This window comes from Narcine bancroftii, chromosome 10 (assembly GCF_036971445.1).
Source record: "Narcine bancroftii isolate sNarBan1 chromosome 10, sNarBan1.hap1, whole genome shotgun sequence".
Lineage (NCBI taxonomy): Eukaryota > Metazoa > Chordata > Chondrichthyes > Torpediniformes > Narcinidae > Narcine > Narcine bancroftii.
Window position 1 is genome coordinate 91,207,947 of NC_091478.1, and position 23,103 is coordinate 91,231,049.

The 23,103-nt window shown below is 39.0% G+C and overlaps 1 protein-coding gene across 14 annotated transcripts in view; it reads right to left on the reverse strand.

The window, feature by feature from the left end:
• cep89 (centrosomal protein 89) overlaps positions 1–23,103 on the reverse strand; it is a 105,681-nt gene that overhangs the window by 64,178 nt on the left and 18,400 nt on the right. For all 14 annotated transcript variants that reach the window (XR_011345876.1, XM_069901802.1, XM_069901801.1 and 11 more), the window contains exons 11-14: positions 18,200–18,250; positions 13,965–14,048; positions 11,262–11,365; positions 928–1,043 (exon numbers count right to left, since the gene is read on the reverse strand). Coding sequence is in view for 13 of the 14 variants with exons in the window: in XM_069901802.1 (XP_069757903.1) it covers positions 928–1,043; positions 11,262–11,365; positions 13,965–14,048; positions 18,200–18,250 (355 nt within the window). In the remaining variant the exon portion in view is untranslated. The remainder of the gene's footprint in view (positions 1–927; positions 1,044–11,261; positions 11,366–13,964; positions 14,049–18,199; positions 18,251–23,103) is intronic.

Consider the following 23,103-nt stretch of genomic DNA (forward strand, 5'->3'; position numbering starts at 1 on the left):
CTGCTTTTGATGTTCAAAGGAATTGTCGTTGATGATCTCCGCAACAACCACAGTAATCTCCCTTGTGCAACGTACCACTCTTATTATTTGGGTTTTCTCCTTGGTGGTCTGACTTTGGTTTCATCAGAAATCCAGGATGCCACATTCAGTGAAATACTGCCTTGTGGTCAAAAGCAGTGACTCTCATTTCATTTCCAGAATCCAATATTTTGGACCCTATTCATTGATCTTTGATCCTGTGCAATCCTGAAGCTTTTTTTAAAATTTAATTTTAGACACAGAGCATGGCAACAGGCCATTTCGTTCCACGAGCCCATGCAGTCCAATTACACCCAATTGATCTACAACCTTCAATACATTTTGAAGGGTGGGAGGAAATCAGAGCCCCCAGGGAAAAACCCACCCAGACACAGGAAGAACATACAAACTCCTTACAGACAACACAAGATTCAAACCCTGATCCCAAATGCTGGTACTGCAAAGGTGTTTCGTTAATCGCTAGTGCAACTGTGCCACCTATATTTTTTACTATATTTGGTAAAATTCTACGCCTCTCCTTTTGTTGTAATACAGTTTTAAACTTCTCTTTTACATCACAGTTGAACAACACTTCATTTGTGTTTTTTTTAAAAGAATACTTATTTAAATTAATATTACATTTCTTTAAATTATTGCCATTTATCATCAATCATCATATATTTAATCTAATTTCTCAATGAATTACTTAGAAAACTAGTTTTATTTTTCAGTTCCTATTTAAGACTACAGCTTTAGTCTTCATGAATTTTATTCTGTCACTGACAATCATCTCTTACAAAGCAAAGTTAAAAAATAAAATTAAGTTTCATTATAGTGATGGAAAGAAAGAAATCCCAGTGAACAGTTGGGTCTTGCTTTAAAACAAGAGATAATTATAAAGTCAGAAACCTTCCTGCATGTGTCTGTTGTGACTGCCTTTTCCTTTGGCTTGCTGGACCTCCAGCTGTTCCATTAAAATTTGGTTTTCCTCCAAAACCAACTTTGCCTGATCCTGCAATTGACGCCTGTGAAAATAAGAAAAATTAACTCACATCAACTGTGTTATTTACAACAATCATTTGGAAACAACAAGCATTTATTTAAACAGAATTTTAATTATTTATTCATCAGCTTGTTTAAAGTACATGATAAGCATATTATATTTGCATGTTCTAATATTTTAATTTCATTCCACTAGTCTCCCATCAAAAATCTTAAAATAATTATGCAAATAAGTACTTTAAAAATCTTATTAGCGTACAAATGCAGTACATTTCCCCAGATCCAAAATTCCATTAACCAAAAAGTTCTATTAACTGAACTTTTTTCAGCACCAATGTGTCACAAGTTGAAAACATTTATCACCCAACTTGCCCATGTGGGGCTCTGACACTCTGTTGTCATCAGTTTCGTAACAACAGAGCTCAGAACCAACCAATAAGACAGATGCTAAATGGCTAGATGTCAGCTTAGAGAATCAGGCTGGAATCTCAAGCCATCAGTGAGTGATTTAAGGAAGTCGGCAGGTCAAGTAGCGCATGAGGAAAAATTAGGAGAGATTAGAACGACATTTACCCTTGTTTGAGGTAACTCCCTCCCCTCTTTCTTTCCATTTCTTCTTTACTCTCCACTGTACTTGGTTCTCAGCTGTCCCGGCGTCATCAAGGAGAGCAGTCTCCCGGGTAGGAGTGGTGGCCTCAGGTTCTAGGGCAAGAGCAGGGACCTCGGGCACCCGGGCAGGAGTGGGGATCTTGGTGGGGAGGTGTTGGGGATCGGTGGCAGCTGATGCTACTGTGCTGTTTGTGGGGTTTTTTTTTGGTTTTGTTCAGTTAACCAAAAAAAAAAATCCAATAACTTAAAAACATCCTGGTCCCAAGCTTTTCGGATATAGGAAAACTTACTGTACTGAGAATCTTAAAACCATGAGCATCAGGAACACACAGACCATTTTCTTTCCTGCCAACTGGCTAAACTATGGAAGTCTCCAGTTCTCACATTAGTACAACCCAATGTTGGGACCAAGGTAAACTGCCTCAGGATCTTCTTGATGCCACCATCATCACCCTGTACAAAAACAAAGGCGAGAAATCAGACTGCTCAAACTACAGGGGAATCACGTTGCTCTCCATTGCAGGCAAAATCTTCGCTAGGATTCTACTAAATAGAATAATACCTAGTGTCGCCGAGAATATTCTCCCAGAATCACAGTGCGGCTTTCGCGCAAACAGAGGAACCACTGACATGGTTTTGCCCTCAGACAGCTCCAAGAAAAGTGCAGAGAACAAAACAAAGGACTCTACATCACCTTTGTTGACCTCACCAAAGCCTTCGACATCGTGAGCAGGAAAGGGCTTTGGCAAATACTAGAGCGCATCGGATGCCCCCCAAAGTTCCTCAACATGGTTATCCAACTGCACGAAAACCAACAAGGTCGGGTCAGATACAGCAATGAGCTCTCCGAACCCTTCTCCATTAACAATGGCGTGAAGCAAGGCTGTGTTCTCGCACCAACCCTCTTTTCAATCTTCTTCAGCATGATGCTGAACCAAGCCATGAAAGACCCCAACAATGAAGACGCTGTTTACATCCGGTACCGCACGGATGGCAGTCTCTTCAATCTGAGGCGCCTGCAAGCTCACACCAAGACACAAGAGAAACTTGTCCGTGAACTACTCTTTGCAGACGATGCCGCTTTAGTTGCCCATTCAGAGCCAGCTCTTCAGCGCTTGACGTCCTGCTTTGCGGAAACTGCCAAAATGTTTGGCCTGGAAGTCAGCCTGAAGAAAACTGAGGTCCTCCATCAGCCAGCTCCCCACCATGACTACCAGCCCCCCCACATCTCCATCGGGCACACAAAACTCAAAACGGTCAACCAGTTTACCTATCTCGGCTGCACCATTTCATCAGATGCAAGGATCGACAATGAGATAGACAACAGACTCGCCAAGGCAAATAGCGCCTTTGGAAGACTACACAAAAGAGTCTGGAAAAACAACCAACTGAAAAACCTCACAAAGATAAGCGTATACAGAGCCGTTGTGCTTTTGATTCTTTTGTTAATTTGTGCCTATCCCTTTAAGAAAAAGTATTTTTTTAGTGTTACCATAATGACTATGACATCATATGTCATAATATCCAGACTGACAGAGAGTGTGTATCTCATTCTTCAAAGAATTATGGAGGAGATGCAAGCTCAAGATACTTTTCTTTTAATTCATCTTAATCATGGCTTAATTTGTTTAAAGTGGAATATCATTATATTATTTTACAGTATGTTTTGTTTATTCATCATTATGAAAATCTCAATACAAAGTTATGCAAAATGTTTATTCATTTTATAAATGAATTAAAGCCACTTACAGCTGCACTATGATGTTTAATTTATTGGATTCATAAAATAATAATTTGGAATCGCTTATGTTTCTTTGAAGATGACACGCTTTGAAATTGGGAAATATTAGAACTTGTAAAGTGTCATCTATATTTAGATTCAAAGAAAAGTATAATTGTTAACTTTGTTTGGAGGAAAGGCTTGTAAAATTTGTCCGAAAGAACACAATTTGTTAAAAGCATTTAAGCTTTAAAGAAGTCTAGTTTTCTGTGAGAATCTGTTAGAATATTCCAGAAGTCTCTATGAGAACATGTCTCTCTGACTGCAGACACCTGTAACCTTGGAGATAAGATAGAGAGGAACCAGCCAGAATCTGGCAGGAAGCCTAGAAGAATCTTTGGAAAGTTGTAAAAACAACTGATATGCCAGAATGTGTGCAGAACACAGAGGTAAGCCAGTCAGAGAAATCCTCTTAAAGGGACTACACAAGATACAAATTTGTTTACAGTTCCAAGAATCCAGGAGATGAGGAGAAGATAGGCTGCAGTGTGAAAAATCCAAGATGGAGAAGAAGATGTCTCATTGGGCTAAAGACCTCGAGCAAACAGCTCATCTCAAATAACTATTTGATAGTGAGTTGACCCATCAAGGCAGACCAATAACGCTTGGTAGGAGATTGGAGCCAGCCACCATTGAAGAAGCGGCTTCAACTACCAAGCAAGAAGAAGACTCCGATAAGGCACTAACTTGACTTAAAGGTTTGTGGAACTGAAACAGATGAATGTATGTTGCAAAACCCCACTGGTGCAGTACTAAGTAAAATACAGAAGATAGAGACTCAATCAGCAGTATCTGAAAGTTCAGATGTGAACCCTGATGATAGTATTTCCAAGATTATGAGCATAGGAAGATCTTCAAAGGCATCTAGAGCAAGTACAGCTTCGCATGCTTCAAGCATGATCTGCTATGCATGCTAAGGCACAGCAGACTTGGCTAATATCAATGCACAACGTGAGTGGTTGGAGAAAAGTCATGCTCTACAAGATATGGAAGCTGAAATTAAGAAACTGTGGTGGCTCACCACAAGGCAGGCGAACCGACCCCGCTTGTAAGCCACTCGGCGGGGCAGCCGGCCAAAATGGCGCCGTCGGGGGTTTCCCTTCCTTCCAGCTCGTGGCTCAGAAACCCGCACTGGGGGACCACATGACACCCAGGTGACGTCAGCACCCTCCAGTGCGGTTCTCAGCCAGGTCCAGGATGGGAATATAAGTGCAGCCCAGCAGCCTGCAATAAACTAGTCTGGTCACTGAGCTCAACCCGTCTGGTTGTGTGTGTTATTGCGGGAGCAGTGTAACCGCTGCTACAAAACAATAATTCCAGCAAGAAGAACAAAAAATACTGATGAGAAAAAAGAAAAAACTAGATCTTGAGGTACAATATGTTATAAAGATGGCCAAAGTAAAAGCATTATCTCAGGCAAGATATATCACTCAAAGTGAAATATCCAAGGCTATCTCCTCAGATTCCAGCAGATCAATGGGTACCGCAGCCACAAGAAATTAGTATACTCATGCAAGGAGCCACAGGTGGCGCTATTAGTGCTTGAATGCCAATTATCAACTCTGTGGAAAGAGCTAGCGACGTTCAATCTCGTCCGAGAGTGCAATTTATGAATTTTCCCGAAAGGAGAGCATTTCAAAGTTTCATTGAATTCTCAATTTTTACAAGGTCCATATTTAACCAGTACTTTAAGAGGCGTTCTGATAAGATTTTGTAAAGAACCTGTTGTGATTGCTGCAGATATTGAAGCAATGTTTCATCAAGTGAAAGTACCATCAGAAGATCATGACTTTCTACAATTGTTATGGTGGCCTAATGGCGATTATGATTGAATACAAAATGACAGTTCATTTATTTGGAGCAACTTCATCACCAAGTTGTGCAAATTTTGCTCTCAGGAAATGTGCTGAAAATAATGAAGAGCAATTTAGTTCTCAACCTATAAACATCATCAAAAATAATTTCTATGTTGATAATTGTCTCACTTCAGTGGTTTCAGAAAAAAAAGCAATAAATCTTTATCACGAGTTAAAAGAGATCTGTAATAAAGGAGGCTTCTTCCTTACGAAATGAATTAGCAACAGTCGAGATGCGTTGACTGTTATACCTGAGGCAGAAAGAGCAAAGGAGATAAAACATTTTGACTTGGATTGTAACATTCTACTTTTCAAATTCAAAACTATTTTGAAAGAATGACCTTTTTTGATCATAAGCTCAATATATGATCCTTTTGGAATATTGGCACAACTAGTATTAATAGCCAAGAAAATTCTGCAAGAATTGTGCAGAAGAAAATTTAGATGGGATGAAACTATACCAGATTCCATTGCACAAGATTGGATGGATTGGATTGAGAGTCTTAAAATGTTAGAAAGTTTTGAAGTCAACAGATGTTTTAAACCTAGAGACTTTGGAATTGTCACATTTGCTCAGTTACACCATTTTGCTGACACAAGCGAGGTGGTTATGGTACTGTCAGTTATTTAGTACTGCGAAATAACCAAGGGCGAGTAAATTGTGGATTTGTTATGGGAAAAGCCAGAGTGGCTCCATTAAAGCCAGTCACCATACCTCATATGGAATTAACTGCTGCTACTATGGCAAGCAAAATGGAAACTGTATTAAGAAGAGAATTACAGATGGAGTTAGCAGATTCTATGTTTTGGTCTGATAGTACATCAGTATTTAAAAACATTAATAACAAAACCATAAGGTTTCGTACCTTTGTGACTAACAGAATTAATAAAATTGAGCTTTTGCATGCTAATCAATGGAGATATGTTAAAACAGTGGATAATCCAGCTGATATGGCTTCACAAAGATCAAAAGTTCAATCGTTTCTGAAAAAAGCCAACACTTAGGTGTTCAGTCCTCAATTAATTTTGCAATCTCAAGAAGATTAGCCTCAAAATCAAGAGGAGTTAAAAGAATTTTCAATGGAGGATCCAGAAATCCAAAACACTAATTTGAATACTATTCAAATATCTAAAGAGAATGATGCAATTATTCAATTAATTTGCTATTCATGTTTTCATTTGAAAAGCGCAGTAGCATGGATTCTTAGATTAAAAACTATGTTTTTACATCGTATCAAGAGAATCTGAAGTCTCGAAAGAGCTGTTACCTAACAGTTGATGAGTTGGCGAATGCTGAATTGGAGATAATTTGTTGTCAGAAAAAGGCATTTGACAATGAGATATCAAAATTAAAGAATCTGAATGTTACACAAGCAAGTCGCACTTACAAGCTATTTATTCTGATAAATAACGTATTGAGAGTAGGAGGAAGATTGGAGAAAGCAATAATGCCAGAAGAAATGAAACATCCAATTATATTAGCGAAGGAGTTTCATATTTCTGAATTGATTGTTCGACATATACATGAAAACACAGGTCATGGTGGTTGTAATCACGTTATCAGAATTACGCCAGAAATGAATACTTGGTGCTTCAACATTGATCAGAAGAATTATATCAAAATAGTTCATTGTCAACAAGCAAATGCTAAACCCAGACAAGAACAAATGGTGGATTTACCACAAGACAGAGTTTCACCTAATGAACCCCTATTTACATACATGGGAGTTGATTATTTTGGTCCTTTACAAGTAAAACGAGGAAGAAGTGTTGAAAAACAATACTGAGCTATTTTTACTAGTTTAACTGCGAGAGCAATTCATATTGAAGTAGTGTCATCGCTTGATACAGACTCTTATCAATGTTCTTCACTGTTTTATCATCAGACATGGTCAAGTAAAGGAATTACGTTCTGATAATGGACCTAACTTTACAGGTGCTCAACTAGAGTTACAAAAAGCAATTCAAAATTGGAATCAACATCAAATTCATGATGCACCACTATTTAAAAAAAAAATTGGATATTTAGCCCACCCACAGGATCACATCATGGAGGTATGTGGGAAAGAATGATTAGATCAATCAAGAAGAATCTCAATTTCATTTTGAAGTCAAATACTGAATTATGACAATCTTCATATTGTGCGAAATCGAAGCTATTTTAAATAGTTGTCCAATAACGAAAATTTCCGTTGATTCAAATGATATCAAGGCACTTACACTGAATCATCTCTTACTTCTTAAATATAAACCTTTAATGCCTCAGAGTCAATTTCAGAAAGAAGATATTTATGCAAGACGCAGATGGAGACGAGTACAGTTTATTGCAGATTTATTTTGGAAAAGATAGGTTAAAGAATATCTTTCATTAATACAAGAAAGGCAAAAATGGTCTAAATCTAAATGCAATTTTATTGCGGAGACATTGTAATTATAATGGATGATTCTGCACCAAGAAATTCTTGATTGCTGGGGAAAATCATGGAAACAGTTCCAGACAAAAATGGTTTTGTTTGGCAAGTGCAGATTAAAACCAAGACTGGTTACTTAAATTGACCTATTACTAAAATTTGTCTTTTACAAGAAGCAGAAAGTTTTGATTTCAAATCTTATACTTACCATATTTACTTTTGTATCTGTAATAGTAATTATTATATATTAGTCATTAATGTCCATTAGGGGCCGGAATGTAAAGGTTAAAACCTTGGGTTTTGAATCTTTTGTTTATTTTGTGCCTATCCCTTTAAGAAAGTATTGTTTGTAGTGTTAATGACATCATATACCGTAATATCCGGACTTAGAGAGTTTGTATCTCATTCTTCGAAGAATTATGGAGGAGATGTAAGCTCAAGATACTTTTCTTTTAATTCATCTTAATTCGTCTTAAATTTGTCTTAATTTGTTTAAAAATGAATATCGTTATATTATTATACAGTATGCTTTGTTTTTTTTCCTCGTTATGAAAATCTCAATGCATGTAAAATGTTTCTTCTTTTATCAACGAATTAAAGCCACTTACAGTTGCACTATGAAGTTTGATTTATTGGATTCATAAGTTAGTAATTCAGAATATCGCCACTTATGTTTCTTTGAAGATGACATGTTTTGAAATTGGGAAATATTAGAACTTGGAAAGTGTTGTACTCTCCACTCTCTCTACTACAGATGTGTAGTCCTAAAGTCCATGATCAACTCCTTTGTTTTGTTCACCTTGAGACTCAGGTTGTTATTCTCGCACCATTCCACAAGATTTTCTGTTGTGCGAATCATTGTTGTTGCTGATGAGGCCAACTACTGTTGTGCTACCTGCAAACGATGACACTATTGGAGCTGGATCTGGCAATGCAGTTGTGGGTCAGTACCATGAATAGGTGCGACAGTGCTCAGCGTGATGGTGCTCAATGTTCTGCCACTGACCCAGACAGACTGTGGTCTTTCCATTAGGAAGCCAGAATCCAATTACAGAGTGGGGTGTTGAGTCCACCAGATCACAAGATATAGGGGCAGAAGGAGGTCCATTGACCCATCGAGTCTGCTCTATCATTCTAATCATGAGCTGATCCATCCACCCATCACCCCACTCTGGCTTTACCCCCATAATTCTTGATGCCCTGACTCATCAAATACCTGTCAATCTCTGCTTTAAATACACCCATTGACCTCACTTCCACAGCCGCCTGTGGCAACAAGTTGCAGAGACTCATGACCCTCTAACTGATGAAATTTTTCTGCATCTCTATTTTAAATTGATGCCGTTTTATCCTGAAATTATTCCCTCTTGTCCCCTACCATGGGAAACATCCTTGCCATAGCAATGCCATCTAGGCCTTTCAGCATTCAAAATGCCTCTATGAGGTGTTCCCCCCCCCCACCCCCATCCTTCTGCACTCCAACAAGAGCCAACAATGGTTCCTCGTATACTAACCCTTTCATTCTTGGTATCATTCTAGTAAATTTTCTCTGAACTCTCTCCAAAGCCAGCTGATATTTTCTCAAACAAGTTTCACAAAACTGTATCCCATTATCCAAATGAGGTCTCGCCAGTGTTCTATAGAGTATCAACATTACATCTCTGCTCTTGAATGCTACTCCTCTAGAAATGAATGCCAACACTGCATCTGCCTTCTTCACCATTGACTTAACCTGGAGATTAACCTTTATCGTATCCTTGACATCAAGGGGCATTTATCTGTCAAGAGATTTCAGGTAATGGATATATTATGCACTCTCTCTTTCTTAAATTGGGATTAAGATTTGCTATGAATTTAAATATATTATTTGTAAACTCAGAAAATGCTGGAAGTATTCAGTAGATCAAGTAACATTTGTGGGAAGAAAAAAGCATTTTCAGGTCTGACATTCTTCATCAGAATGTGCTAAATGTTTCCAGCACTTTGTGCTTTCCAACACCTGTGGTTTTTTTTTAATTTTCATTTACAATCTGTGCAAGTCCAGTCTGCTGTGGCTATAGTATTACAATACATTTCAGTGCTATTTCTTGAGAGAAAAATACCAACCATGGCACCCGCAAAATGTCATCTTCAAAACATTGCCTTGTGACTTTTACACCCACTTAAAACACAAGATCTTGTTTTATATCTCACTAACAAAAATGCATCTTCAAATGTGTAACACAAAATTGAAGTCTGTGATAAGTGTACAATACAGTTGACTTCATTGGTGGGGGCATCGAGAATAAAAGTCAGAATGTGTTGTGGTTGTATAAAATTGATGAGGCCACATTTAGAGTACTGGTTGCCACACTAATAAGAAGGATGTAAAGAGGGTGCAGAAGAGGGTCCTCAGAATGCTGTTGGAATTAGAATGTATTAGATACAGGGGGATGGACGTTGGACAAACTTGCATTGTTCTTGGTGGAGAAAGGCAGAGAGATTACCTAACATACGTACACAAGAGGATAGATAGATTAGATGGACAGATTATATTTCCTGAGGAGAAAACGTCAAATACAAGAGGGCATAGATTTAAAGAGACGCTGAAATAGTTAAAGGAATTTGAGGCCATTTTTTTTCTCAAATCCGGAGAGAATAGTAAGGCCATGGAACTTGCTGCCAGGGGAAATGTTGGAAGCAGTAAAATAGCAACATTTAAGAGGCGCATAGACAAAAATATGAACAGGCAGAGAGTGGCCCCAGTGCAGAAGCAGCCAGCCGGGTTGTGACAGCCTGGTCCGGCTGCTCCTTGACGTCCCCTGCCAGCCGCCCCTGCCCCGACGTTTCCCAACTGGCCGCCCCGGCCCCGGCGTTCCCCCACTGGCCGCCCCTGCCCCAATGTCCCCCGCTGGCTGCCCCCGCCCTGCTGCCCAACAGCCCCCCTCCCGACAGTTCATCATAATTGGAACAGGAATGGTGGGTCAAAGAGCCTGTTCCTGTGCAATACTTTTCTATGCAAAATTATTAATTGTCCAGATTAAACAGCTGAACAGTATTGGTACTTTTGTTCATTATTATTGTCTGACTGTACATATTCAACCAGAAACTGATCTATAAAATCACAAACATGTGCTTAAAAGACCCAAGAACATAAATATTGATGGGGACCTGCCTTATAAAATATTGTGAGTGCAGCAGGTGAAATAGCACTGCCGATTGTGTGGAATTCATCCAAAGGTACCTTTTGAACTCCCTCAAAAAAAAACATTTAAGTATCAGAATCAGTACAGAAACGGTCCCTTTGGACCACCAAGATCATGTGAACCCGACCCCATTCTAATCAACTGGCACCGAGAAACTAACCATTAATTATAGTGATCAATCAACTACCCACGCACATTGGGATGCGGCAGGATATCAGATCATCTGGAAGAAATCCACATTCAGCAATCGTGTGTCAGGATTGTACTTGAGCTGCTGGATCTGAGACCTATTGGGTTGTCATCTGCTAATTGGCATATCACTAGTAATGGTCTATTTTTTTTTAAACTGGTTTCTTGACATAAATTCAAAATTTATTAAGTTGAACTTTATTTTGCCTACCACTCTGTGTTGCTCACAGTGCCACTCTTCTCACATTGCTGATGAAGCTGTTTATTCTCCTTCACCACTTCTTCGACTCGGGCTCTGAAATTCTTCATCTCCTTCTGTGAATATTAAGACATTAAGATGGTTTACTGATTAATTGTGATCTATCAGAACAACTAAACTGAAAAAAAAACATTTCCTTCAAATAAATAACTGCAATAACTTCTGAATCAAAAAAATAGAAATTCAATCGTACATGACCATTTTAGCACTGCATGGAGTTTCAGTTTTTTGTTCCAGGTGAATCTAAAGCCGCTTTCAGGTGCATCCTCCGGCTTCAGGGCAGCTGCAGGAGCGGATCCCAGCCTAAAGACTCACCTTTCAGGTGGCAGCCCTAAAAGGTTGCTTCAGCCCACCTGAAAGGGCCTATTGATATGCAGAGGCGCCTTGTAGCCACATGTGATGGACATGGGGCGACTGGTGCCACAGCACCATCTGTCATAAATATGCAGCATAGCAATGGCAGTCTTCCCCACCCATAATCCCCCACGCACGTGGAACCGCTCTGTGTTTCCCATACAGTTCCAGCTGCGTTGGGGTTTAATTTTTTTTTACTATGCTGCATTTTGAGTAGCAGAGAGTGGCCCCAGTGCAGAAGAAGCCAGCCGGGTTGTGACAGCCTGGTCCGGCTGCTCCTTGACGTCCCCTGCCAGTCGCCCCTGCCCCGACGTTTCCCACCTGGCCGCCCCGGCCCTGGCGTTTCCCCACTGGCCGCCCCTGCCCCAATGTCCCCTGCTGGCTGCCCCCGCCCTGCTGCCCAACAGCCCCCCTCCCCGAAACACCCTGCCCTACTGCGGAGGGGTGGCCAACGGGGGACGTCAGGACAGGGGCGGCCGGCAGGGGACATCAGTGCAGGGGGGGAAGAAGGCTGTCAGGATGTGTGACAGGGGGCTGTCAGGCAGCAGGGAGTTGGGTCGCAGGCTGATAGAATTATCAGCCCACCCCCAGGCAGCCGTTTACAGCGGCTGTACATTCAGGTGCCTCAGCGGAGCCCGGCAATCTGCCGATTATCCCTCCTGGAGGAGAGTTGGTGTAGGCACCTCAGAGGCACATTCAGCACATTCAGATGGGTGCCTCATTAGCCGCATAGGGGTAGCATATGCGACTTTACATTGGGGTATTCTGGCCACCTGAAAGAGCCTTAACTAAACATATATGTGTTGTAGCTGCACCCTTGAAAAAGGGAGAACAGTTACTGATTACAGTCAATACTGGAAGCCATTGGGCAGATTAAGACATGCTATTTTGACAGACACTGGAGTTGTCTGCCTATTTCGCAGACATTAATTTTATACTCCAGGTAAAAAAATGAGTAAACCCAAAGAGAAAAGTTGTGTTTTCAAGGGCTGTGGAAGTACTTCAAAGAGGCAATTTGTACTGAATGTTAAAGTATCTTGACCATCTTTGGAGCTGCCGTCATTAAAGGCAAGCAAGTAGCATTCTTCTTTGGAATTGCACATGGTAGTTGGTAGAAAGACTCATGCCCTCTGACATCCTCTCATGAAGAATTTCTCTGACAGCCTTAACATGCCTTGCAAGTGAAAAACTTTGCAAGAACAGGGGTTGAACTCTCATTGCCACAAATGATCCACAGCATGCTTTTTGGACATGTCAAGCCCAAGGTGATACAAGTGTTTGGGGACCACTTGAATGGGGTTGTTCTACTAACGTAGAGAAGAGATGGCAGGGTAAAGAAACCATGGTTGACAAGAGAAGTAGTCCATCTAGTCAAGAGGAAGAAGGAAACATGCATAAACATACAAGGTTTAGCAAGTAAAGGTCAAGAAAGGCTTATGAGAATATGGTAGCTACGGAGGAACCCAAGAAAGGACTGAGGAGAGTTTAAGCAAGAGGGGCATTAGAAGACCTTGTCCAGCAGGATTAAAGAAAACCATGGTGTTCTACATGTACTTGAAGAACAGAAGGGTGATGAGATTAGGACATTTTGGCGCCAGACTATTTGGCCCTCAGTTTGGCACCAGACATTTTGGCCCACCCATCCCACTGCCTGAACCCCTTACGCTGCAGAAATTCCCTCCCCACAGGAAACCGCTCCCCCAGCAAACAAGGACTTTTCATAGCTTATAGTGATATATTTAAATTATTAAAAACTGTCAGGGAACAATTAAAACCTAAATGATTAATTGTATAAATTATTCAAGTATCTATACTTGTATAATTGTATAGGTGATTATTTGTATAATAAGTGATTATTTTCTATGCTTTTTCTTAATTCTTTCTTTTTTGGGGATTTTGTAAGGGGGGGTTGGGTTTTATACTATTATGGACTGGATATTAATATTTGATCATTGTGTTTTACATTTGGCTATGATTATATGTATAGAAAATTTTTTTAATAAATTTTTCAAACAAAAGGATGTCACAAGACATGGAGTGAAATTGTTCTGATAACAATTGTTATCAAATTGCTTCTGGATGTCTTTTTATAAAAGCAGCGTTGAAATAATAGATATTTTCCACCAGAATAAGAGAAACAACAAAGTATACATCATTCGAAGCAAGATTCAAAATCACCTGCAAGTAACCATGTGCAGATTATGTGCCAGGCACATAGAGGTTTTCAAAAGTGGTTTAAGAGGAAATAAACTGAATGAAAACCTTATTTTTTTTTATATCTTGTATACATCAGCACCGTACCTCATGTACTTGCAAAATAGCATCCTTTTCCCTTAGTCTGTCTTCATAGGCCAACATAAGGGGTGACAAGTACTTCATATCCACCTGCAAGGCATTGTATTTAAATTAGTCATTTAGTGATCCATCAGAAAAAAAGAGCTTTGAACCTTTAGGCTATGCATTATTTCATCCTGCAGTATTGAATCACATGGAAAAAGCATTTCAATTAAGTAACATCTTAAATAAATGGCTTTGAGCTGGTGTAGGGGAGGAGAGTTGCTACCGTAAAGTATAAAGTGTTTTTATGTGATAATCCAACTATCCTAGTGCAAGATTTGATTGAATGGTGGCCTTTCCCAGGTCCTATTTTGCACTTCTGAATATCATGTATTTGCAAACACTGAAAAGGTACCAAACAAAAATAATAAACTAGAAAAAAATTGAAGCAGCAGACCATTCTGCTCCTTGTACCTGCTCCTTTCAATTTGAATAGATTATGAATGTAGGAACAGCAAATTCTCACATTTGTAATCTGGTTGTTTCAATCTCTATGAAGAGTATCATGAAATCAAAGAATTTTATAAAAAAAAGGTAGGCTATTTGATTATTTATGACCATGCCTGCCTCACATAGTTACCCCCATTTCCCAAACTTTGACATGTAACCTTGCGGGTTTCATCTCAAGAAGCCATGCCGACATTTTTTTTTTTAAAAACACAATAAAACAGTGACTTCTCCAGTCTTTCAGTCTGTAAATTCTAAATCCATCCTGCTCTTTCAGTGATTATTTTTTCCCCTTAAGTATTTCCAACAAATTATCTTAATTGTACATCCCCTATTTATTGATCACACAGCCAAGGAGAATACAGCCTGTTCACCATCCAGCCCACCCAATCTTGTGCATATCAAAGAAATCACCTTCCAATCAGTCTTGTTCAAAAAAATGCCATAACTAATTTTCCAGACTGCACAACATTCTTCTGCAAATTATTTTGCCCAATCTCCTGGGCTATCAAATCTTTACCATAATTGGCAACTGGAACTGTACACTGCTCGAGGGGTACCCTAATATTCTGTTCACTTCTTACACAAATGTCCTGCTCCTATAGGTCATGCCTCAGTCAATCAACTTATTAACCTTTATTGCTATCTTCAGAGATCTCTGGAATATAATCCATTATCTTTCTATTCTAAATATCCCATGTTATGCCCTTTCTAAGCACATTGACAAATATTTCATGAGGTTGAAATTTATCCTATTTTGTGCCTACTTTACCACTCTGCTGTTAGCTTCCAGAAATCTAGAACTTTCTTGAAACAATTAATCACATTTAGCAAGGTGATTTATCATGTCATTAATTTCAAGATATTTGTATCATAGCAATAAACTCAATATGGAGCCCTGTGCAAACATACTGCATTAAAGCTTCAAGTCAGTTTTTCATTCAAAATTCCACTTCTCCTTGGGCTTTTATTTTTCTGATCAATCTGCCCTACAGAATTTCATCACATACCCAGTAAAGTCCATAGGAACAACATCATGTGCACTTATCCTCAAAAATGTTCTTGTTACTTCCACCATAAATTACACTGTACTAGGATGCGCTTAACAGAGCAACTCCACCATCACCAGGAGTGGGTGTTACCGGGACTTGAGCCATCAATCAATTAATCCAGTCACATGTGAGAGGGCTCACCCTCGGGACCAAGGGCATCGTAAATACTAATAAATAGTTCTTTAAATGTAAATAAAAGGGTTTGTTCTTTGGATTTGAGAAACACTGGATTCCATCGTTTCTCTCTGAGTCTAACGAAATGGAAGCTTCCATTCCACACAAGGCACATTTTACAACAAAAAAAAAATCAGCATAACCTTCCTACAAAATACCATATTCTTAGTTTATACGTATCTCTCTAAATCCTAGATTTATGCTGTTCCTCTAAATATTCCCAACAAGTTGCCCACCAATAATGCTAAGCTAGCTGGCATATACCCCTTTCTTCTTTTTGATGGCTTGAGAATGCAAAACTTAGTTGTTTTATGTATCAATTACAACTTTCAAGAGTAAGTAATAGTGAGCTTTAATTCTAGGCATAAAATTTTACTGTGGTCCCAATTTCCATCCACTAAGATGCACAACTCAATTTCAGAATGCCATCCAGTTTCCATGTGTGATTTGGCCATAGTGTTGGATGCAGGTGGCAAGCAAATAGTGAAACTATTGAGTAACTTCAGCAAGATTTAATTCCTAGAAGTCAAATTTTATGGAACAAATTTTAGGGGGTCGACTATTACATGCACATTCTAAGTGCCTGCATCTCTTGAGGCATTAGGAGTTCGAATGGATGGGCAAACAGCCAGGGTCAGCGGCTGAAGCAAGGGTCCACGGTCATGGCGCCAGGAGCTCTGGTGGGTTGCCGGCCACGGCAATGATCTGATGTTGGGGTGTCGGGAGCTAGGGTGGGCAGAAAGCTGAGGCAATGGTCCATGGTAGAGGCCTCAGATGGTCAGGTGGCCAAGGTGAGGGTCTACATTTATAGCATTGGAAGCTTGGATGGATGGGCAGCCGAGGCATCAGGAGATGGGCAGCCGAGGCATCAGGAGCTTGGATAGGTGGGTGGCCAAGGTAATGGTCTGTGGTAGGGACCTCAGACGAGGGTCCACGGTCAGCACCGGAAGCAAAGATGGGGGGGGGTGGCTGCCACCAAAATTGTGGGGGGAGTTTAGTGGTGAACTTTTATTGGCGATATATGGAAAATATCAGATTTTGGGCCAAATAGGGGGTCAACTTTTAAAAGATATTGGCTATAACATGCATGATGGTCGGTTTATAGCATTTCAACATTGCTTTCTTTTCACAGGAATTAAGTAGTAAATATTGATCAACACATGGATGAATATAAATACAATGTAGGGAGACAGAGGAATGCATGAATTTACAAACATGCCAAAAAGTATTCAGAGTGTACCAGATAAGATGAAAAGGTATACTTTACACAAATTATTGTGACATTCTCCAATTTTTCAGTTCATTTTATTTGTGTGGGACTGTCCCTTTAGAAGAGATTTAACAAACTTGCAGGTTTTGGAAAATGACTGTGAACCAGCAGCAGGCTTCAAAAACAGCATGTTCCAAAAACCATGTGACCAGCTTAGTGAATAGACAGTGCACAATTTGCTCAGGAGGCCATTTTAAGAAGGCAGCACAAGAGTGAAGAACTCTTTGACCCCCTTGAGGGAATGAAAACCCCACTTGGGGTCAGATTTTCTCCTGCAGTTATAGAGGGATGAGCATGTTGGTAACCTGTCTGATTTCCTCTTGTAATTATAGAGGAATGGGAAGACCACTTAGTGACCAAAAAGTGTGATGATCACTTTATGTTTGACTGACCCATGAAAAGGGTTCTACTCGCAAAATAAATACTGCCATTGAACAGTGACCAGAGTGAGAGTAATTTGAGTTTGGCTGACCCACAAAAAGGGTTTTGAAAGCTTCATGAGCACCACTTGCTTTGAGTCTTGCACCCCCCCCCCCCCACCACCACCACATCGCCAAAGAAGAGGGAAGTTGAGGTTTGCACTTGTCCAAAAAGGACATTTCATTGGAAGTATCTCAACAAGGGTTTCAAGAGTTATCAACATTCTGTCACCCCCCACCCCAGGTCTCTTTCACCCACTTCATGAGCGGCTAATTTCATCTGAGGCCTGTATGTCTCATCCATCTAAGGCATGCGAATTGCATCAATTTGAAGCCTAGGTGTCAACATTGGTATTTTCTGAAACTGAACTTGGAACTGTCTTTAGAAAATTGTGTTTTTAGCTGTAGTAGCTTGTGGTATTTTTCTCACACACACACACACAATTGTGGGTTAAGTTAGATAAGTTAATTCAATTAGATAAAGTGAAATATTATTATTTATTAATGATTAAAAGTATTATTTTAAATATAACCCCATCTGATTCAATTTTTTTTTATATAATCGCTGCTGTCTGGTACGTAACATTATACTTTACATGTTGATATTATGTTAGACAATGAACACGCAGGGGATGGAGGTATTCAGACCATATACAACAGATAGGATCATTCAAATTGGTATTATAATCAATACTAACATTGTGGGCAGGAGGCCTGATCCTGCATTGTAATGTTACCTGAGCTACCGATCCATTGCAATTTTGCTCTTCTAGCCTAAGCAAATTTAAAATACATGCATTATCCAAAATATGTTTCTTAAACTTGAAATTTACTTACAAGCCAAGGTGGAGGTGGCCCTAATATTGGAAGACTAGTACGATGAGATCCCTGAAATAAATACAAAATAAAGTTTTCTTCATCATATTCATTATGCATGATCAAATCTTCAACAGAGTTGAACAGTTCAGAGAGCTTCACAGTTTTTTTTGTGGTCCACCTGCAAAATGGTGAGACAATGTGACTGCAGAAATGGATTATTTACTTTCTATGGATTTTAATAGGCTATAGGAGTAATTAAATAATCTAGAGAGATTATATGTATTACAGGACAGATTGTAAATCGTTTTTGCAATGCAATAAATTGTTTTTATTTTAGACAAACAGCACTGTAATAGAGGCCCTTTCAGCCCCCAAGCCTGTGCCACCGATTACACCTAATTGACCAACAATCCCTGGTAAGTTTTTGAACGGTGGGAGGAAACTGGAGGAGACATGAGGAGAGCATACAAACTCCATACAAAGAGCGTGGGATTCGAACCCCGGACTCCATCGCTGGCGGTGTAATAGCACTGCACTAACTGCTACAATAACCATGCCATCCAATAATTTAATTATAGCTGTGATGGAAACCAAATAGTGTGATTTCAGGGCATATTATTGGCATATATTATCTACAAGTCACCATAAACTCCATGCTGTAAGGAAATGGAGAAATTAGTCATATATGACAAGTGTTTTATTTTTGTCTAATTTAGTACTTCTTGGCTCTTCACATCTATTTTCAACTAATTTATTAGATAATCCAATAATTAAATATTCTGAGAATTTGACAGTTTAGAAAACATATCGCATTTCATAATTTCTCCCTTTCAAGCCCTATCATATCCAATCACTTTTTTCAACCTTTTTTACATTACTTTTCAAAGGTGGTACAGAGAGGGTATTCAAAATTTTAAGGATCTGTTCATTGATGGATGTTTTGCATCATGTGAGCGGCTTTCTAATAAATTTAACCTGCAATTTTTTTTTAAAGATATTTAAAAGTCTGGCATTTTATTGAATCACAACAGTCTGATTTTCCAAGAGTATTTGAATCAAATTTTGTAGATGAATTTTTTTTAGTTTAACGCCTTCTCATAAAGGTTTAATAGCTATTATTTATGAGAAATTGTTACGTTTAAATCAGTCTTAGTTAGTGAGAATTAAAAATCTTTGGATTTATATTTGACTATATTGGATGTGGATTGGGATACAATTCTTAAGATGGTTAATAGCTCTTCACTTGTCACTGCTTGTCACTGTTTTATTACAATTTAAAGTGGTACCTAGAGCACACATATCTAAAGGTAAATTATCCTGTTTCTATTCAGATATGAGCTCTTGTTGTGACAGATTTAAGAGTGGAACAGCGTCATTAATTCATCTGATCTGGACTTGTCCTAATCTAGAAAAATATTGGAGTGAGGTTTTCCATATTTTGTTAAAAGATGTTAACATAGATTTAATACCGAATCCTTTGGTGGGACTCTTTAGCACAAAGGGAAGGAATGATTCTTCTCTGGTTCAGAGTCGTGCTATCTCTTTTGCCTCTCTTTTGGTGAGGTGTGCGATTTTACTTAAATGGAAGGATACTGCCCCACCTACTCATGATCAGTGATTGCGTGACATCATGTCCTGTTTCAATATGGAAAATATTCGTTATTCAATTAATAATTCAGATACAAAATTTCAGACGTTATGGGGTCATTCATGATTCACTTTCTTACTTTATAATTCCATCTTAATGTAATTAAATTGTGTCTCATATCTTTTCACATTTTTTTTCTACATTTGTTTTTCTTTTAATATTAATCACATACAGCATCTGGCAAGGCAGGGGCTTGAGTTTTTCTCCTTTTCACAAACTTATTTTCTTTTTTATGGATATGATTTACAACTTATGCATGTTTTTGTTATACTGAATGTTTTATCAATTTTATATAATTATCCATATCATTTTATTGAATTTTATTCTTTATATGTTCTGTATTAAAATCAATAAAAATATTTTTAAAAGTGTTGTTTTGCATCCCATCCAGGCAAGTCAACTTGTACTCAAGTGCAGCAGGCAGTGTGATAATTTTTCAAACAAGTGTACTGTGCAAAGTTACACTTAGTCAGAGTGCAGGGTATTGAGCGAGGTACAGTTAAGGGCATCATTTTTTTTAAACTCATGAGAGATTCATTCAAAAGTGTAATTACAACAGGATGGAAACAGTCCTCGAATCTAGAGGTTTAAATTTAAATTTTCAAGCTCCTGCATCTTCTGCAAATGGAAGGGGTGGGAGAAGAGAGGCTGACTAGGTTGGGATGGGTTCTTGAATATGTTGCCAGCTTTCCAGAGACAGCAGAAAGCATGGATGGAGTCAATGGAGTATAGGTTGGTTTGTGTGATGGCCTATGCTGTATTCACAACCTCTGAAGTTTCTTGCTATATTGGGCAAAGCAGTTTCCATGCCAAGCAACAATGCACCCTCTGGTGCATCTGTAAAAATTAGGAAGAGATCTCAAAAACACACAGAATTTCCAAACGGTTTCTGAAAAACTAGAAACAATTCTGAAACTTCTTGATCATAGTGTCAACTAAGTTGGAGCAGGACAGGACAGGTGATATTTGAAGTTCTCCACCTCAATATTATTGTGTACTCCCTTCCATTTGCTGAAGTTAATGACCAGTTCATCTTAGACATACAGCACCCAGTCTCCTTCTGATATTGAGAGAATGGATGTTATCCTGACACCATGCCACCAGACTCTATACTCAATCTCATCAATGATTGAGATCTAGCCTACAATAGCAGTATCATCTACAAATTTGTAGATGGAATTAGAGAAGAATTTGACCGCAATAAATTTTTGAAGAGGTGACCAAGAAGATTGATGAGGACAGGGTGGAAGACATTGTTTACATGGATATCATCAAAGACCTTGCTAAAGTCCAGTAGGCTGGTCTTGCAAGTCAGATAACATAGGACCTTGATGAAGGGCTCAAGCCAGAAATATCAGTTATGTACCTTTATCTTTGCTATACAAGGACCTACTAAGTTTCTCCAGCATTGCATATTTTTCTTCAACCAGTGTCTGCAGACTTTCATGTTTTACTTCACATAAGATCCATGATGAGTGGCCAACTGGATATAGAATCTGCTTGATGGTAGGAGACAAAGGGTGATAGTAGTGTATTGGTAATGAGATTGTAGTTGTATGTCCAATTATGTGCTGCAGGGATCAGTGTCAAATCCACTGTTGTTTGTCATCTACATTAACAACTTGGACATCAATGTAATTAGCATGGTTAGTAAGTTTGTGTAGGATATCAAAGTTGGTGGTATAGTGGACAGTGAAGAAGATCACCTCAGATTATAATAGGATCTTGTGACAGAGCATATAGAAATGTTTTTGAGAGATAAATTGAGAAAGGTTTGTTAGAGTAGATCACATGCAAACACTTTAAAACAGATCTTAATCGAAATACTGGAGACATAGTGGCTTCTCACACCTTTTTGCAAGAGCTTTGAAGAATGCTCCAGAGACGTCATTAATGGATTATTGTTTATCAAGGCAACAGATGAAAGAGCAGGCTGGAGCTACTATTGTCTACAGGAGAGTTTTGCTGTTGTAAGAGGATCACTTGGTTTTGCAAGCAGAGAGAATCAAACAGGCTTTCTCTCAGTCTCAGTGAGTGAGAGGGAGAGAAAAGCAGAGATGACTTGACAGTGTCAGCCAGCAGAAGTTGCTGGAACTGGAACAGGACAAGCTGGCAAGCTTTTGGAAGACAACCTGGTTGAAGCCCTTGTAGTTCATGCAAGAGGAGAGGGCTGGCTGTCTAATGTTTCACTTGGAATGAGAAACAGAAAGGAACTCTGTGGTGACCTGAAAGAAAGAGGTTATCACCTGGAAAACCCTGATGGGGCAAGTTTGAGGTGACTGATGGAAGTACATCAGTTGTGGATGTCATGGAACAACACATCTCTCTCTGAAAACCAACAAGAACCTTCCTGAGAGGTAACCATTTACCTTTCGAGCACCAAAGCCTGATGAACTTTATACATTAAATTCTGTGCACAGTATAAGGATTGCCTGCAGCCAGAGAACTTGGAGGAATGAGAAGTGAGATTGGATTGTGAACCAAAGAACTTTTCTGAACTTACACACACACATTACATACACATGCGCTTAGAATTAGAAGGGGGTTACATTAGGTAAAGTAAGTTAATAATGATAAGTTAAAGTGTAATTCTGTTTTTATGTTTAAAGATAATTAAAATCAACTTTTTGTTTAAGTAACCATTTAAACAATCTTGAGAAAAAAATCTGCTGGAAAAATTGATCAAGTCAAGGAGAATCAGCAGGAAAAAAGAATGAGATGCATCAGATCAGAATCCTCCATCAACTGAGAGTGCAGAGTGGAGTTAGACAATATAAACCAGAATAATGAGGATAAGATGGGAGCAGCCAAATTTTTGTGAACAAGGAGGGGTGAGGGATGATTGATAAACAGGAGGTAGAGGCAGTTGATTGGTAAGTGCCAGACAAAGGAAGTGAAAGACGAGAGGAGAAAAAGGAGTCACGTAGAGGAAGACAAGTCACACTATTATTTTCTTCCGCTGCTTGCAGAGCTTCCCCAGCAGGTTGTCGTTAAGAATTACTGGCAATATTTGTCATTAGAAATCACGGGGATATTTCTCCAGTGATATTCAATATAAAGGAAGATAGGTTACAGTTTTTGGAGATAAACCTTAATGAATCAACTCATGTCAGCAGGCAGCAAGACAACATTTAGGTGTGGAGTGGTTAGTAGCAAATAACATTATTGCCATACAAATACCAGGCAGTAACCATCTCCAATGAGAGATTGGTTAACTGTCAAATTTCATCATTCAATTATATTACCATTATCTTGACAAGATGTTCAAAACCCT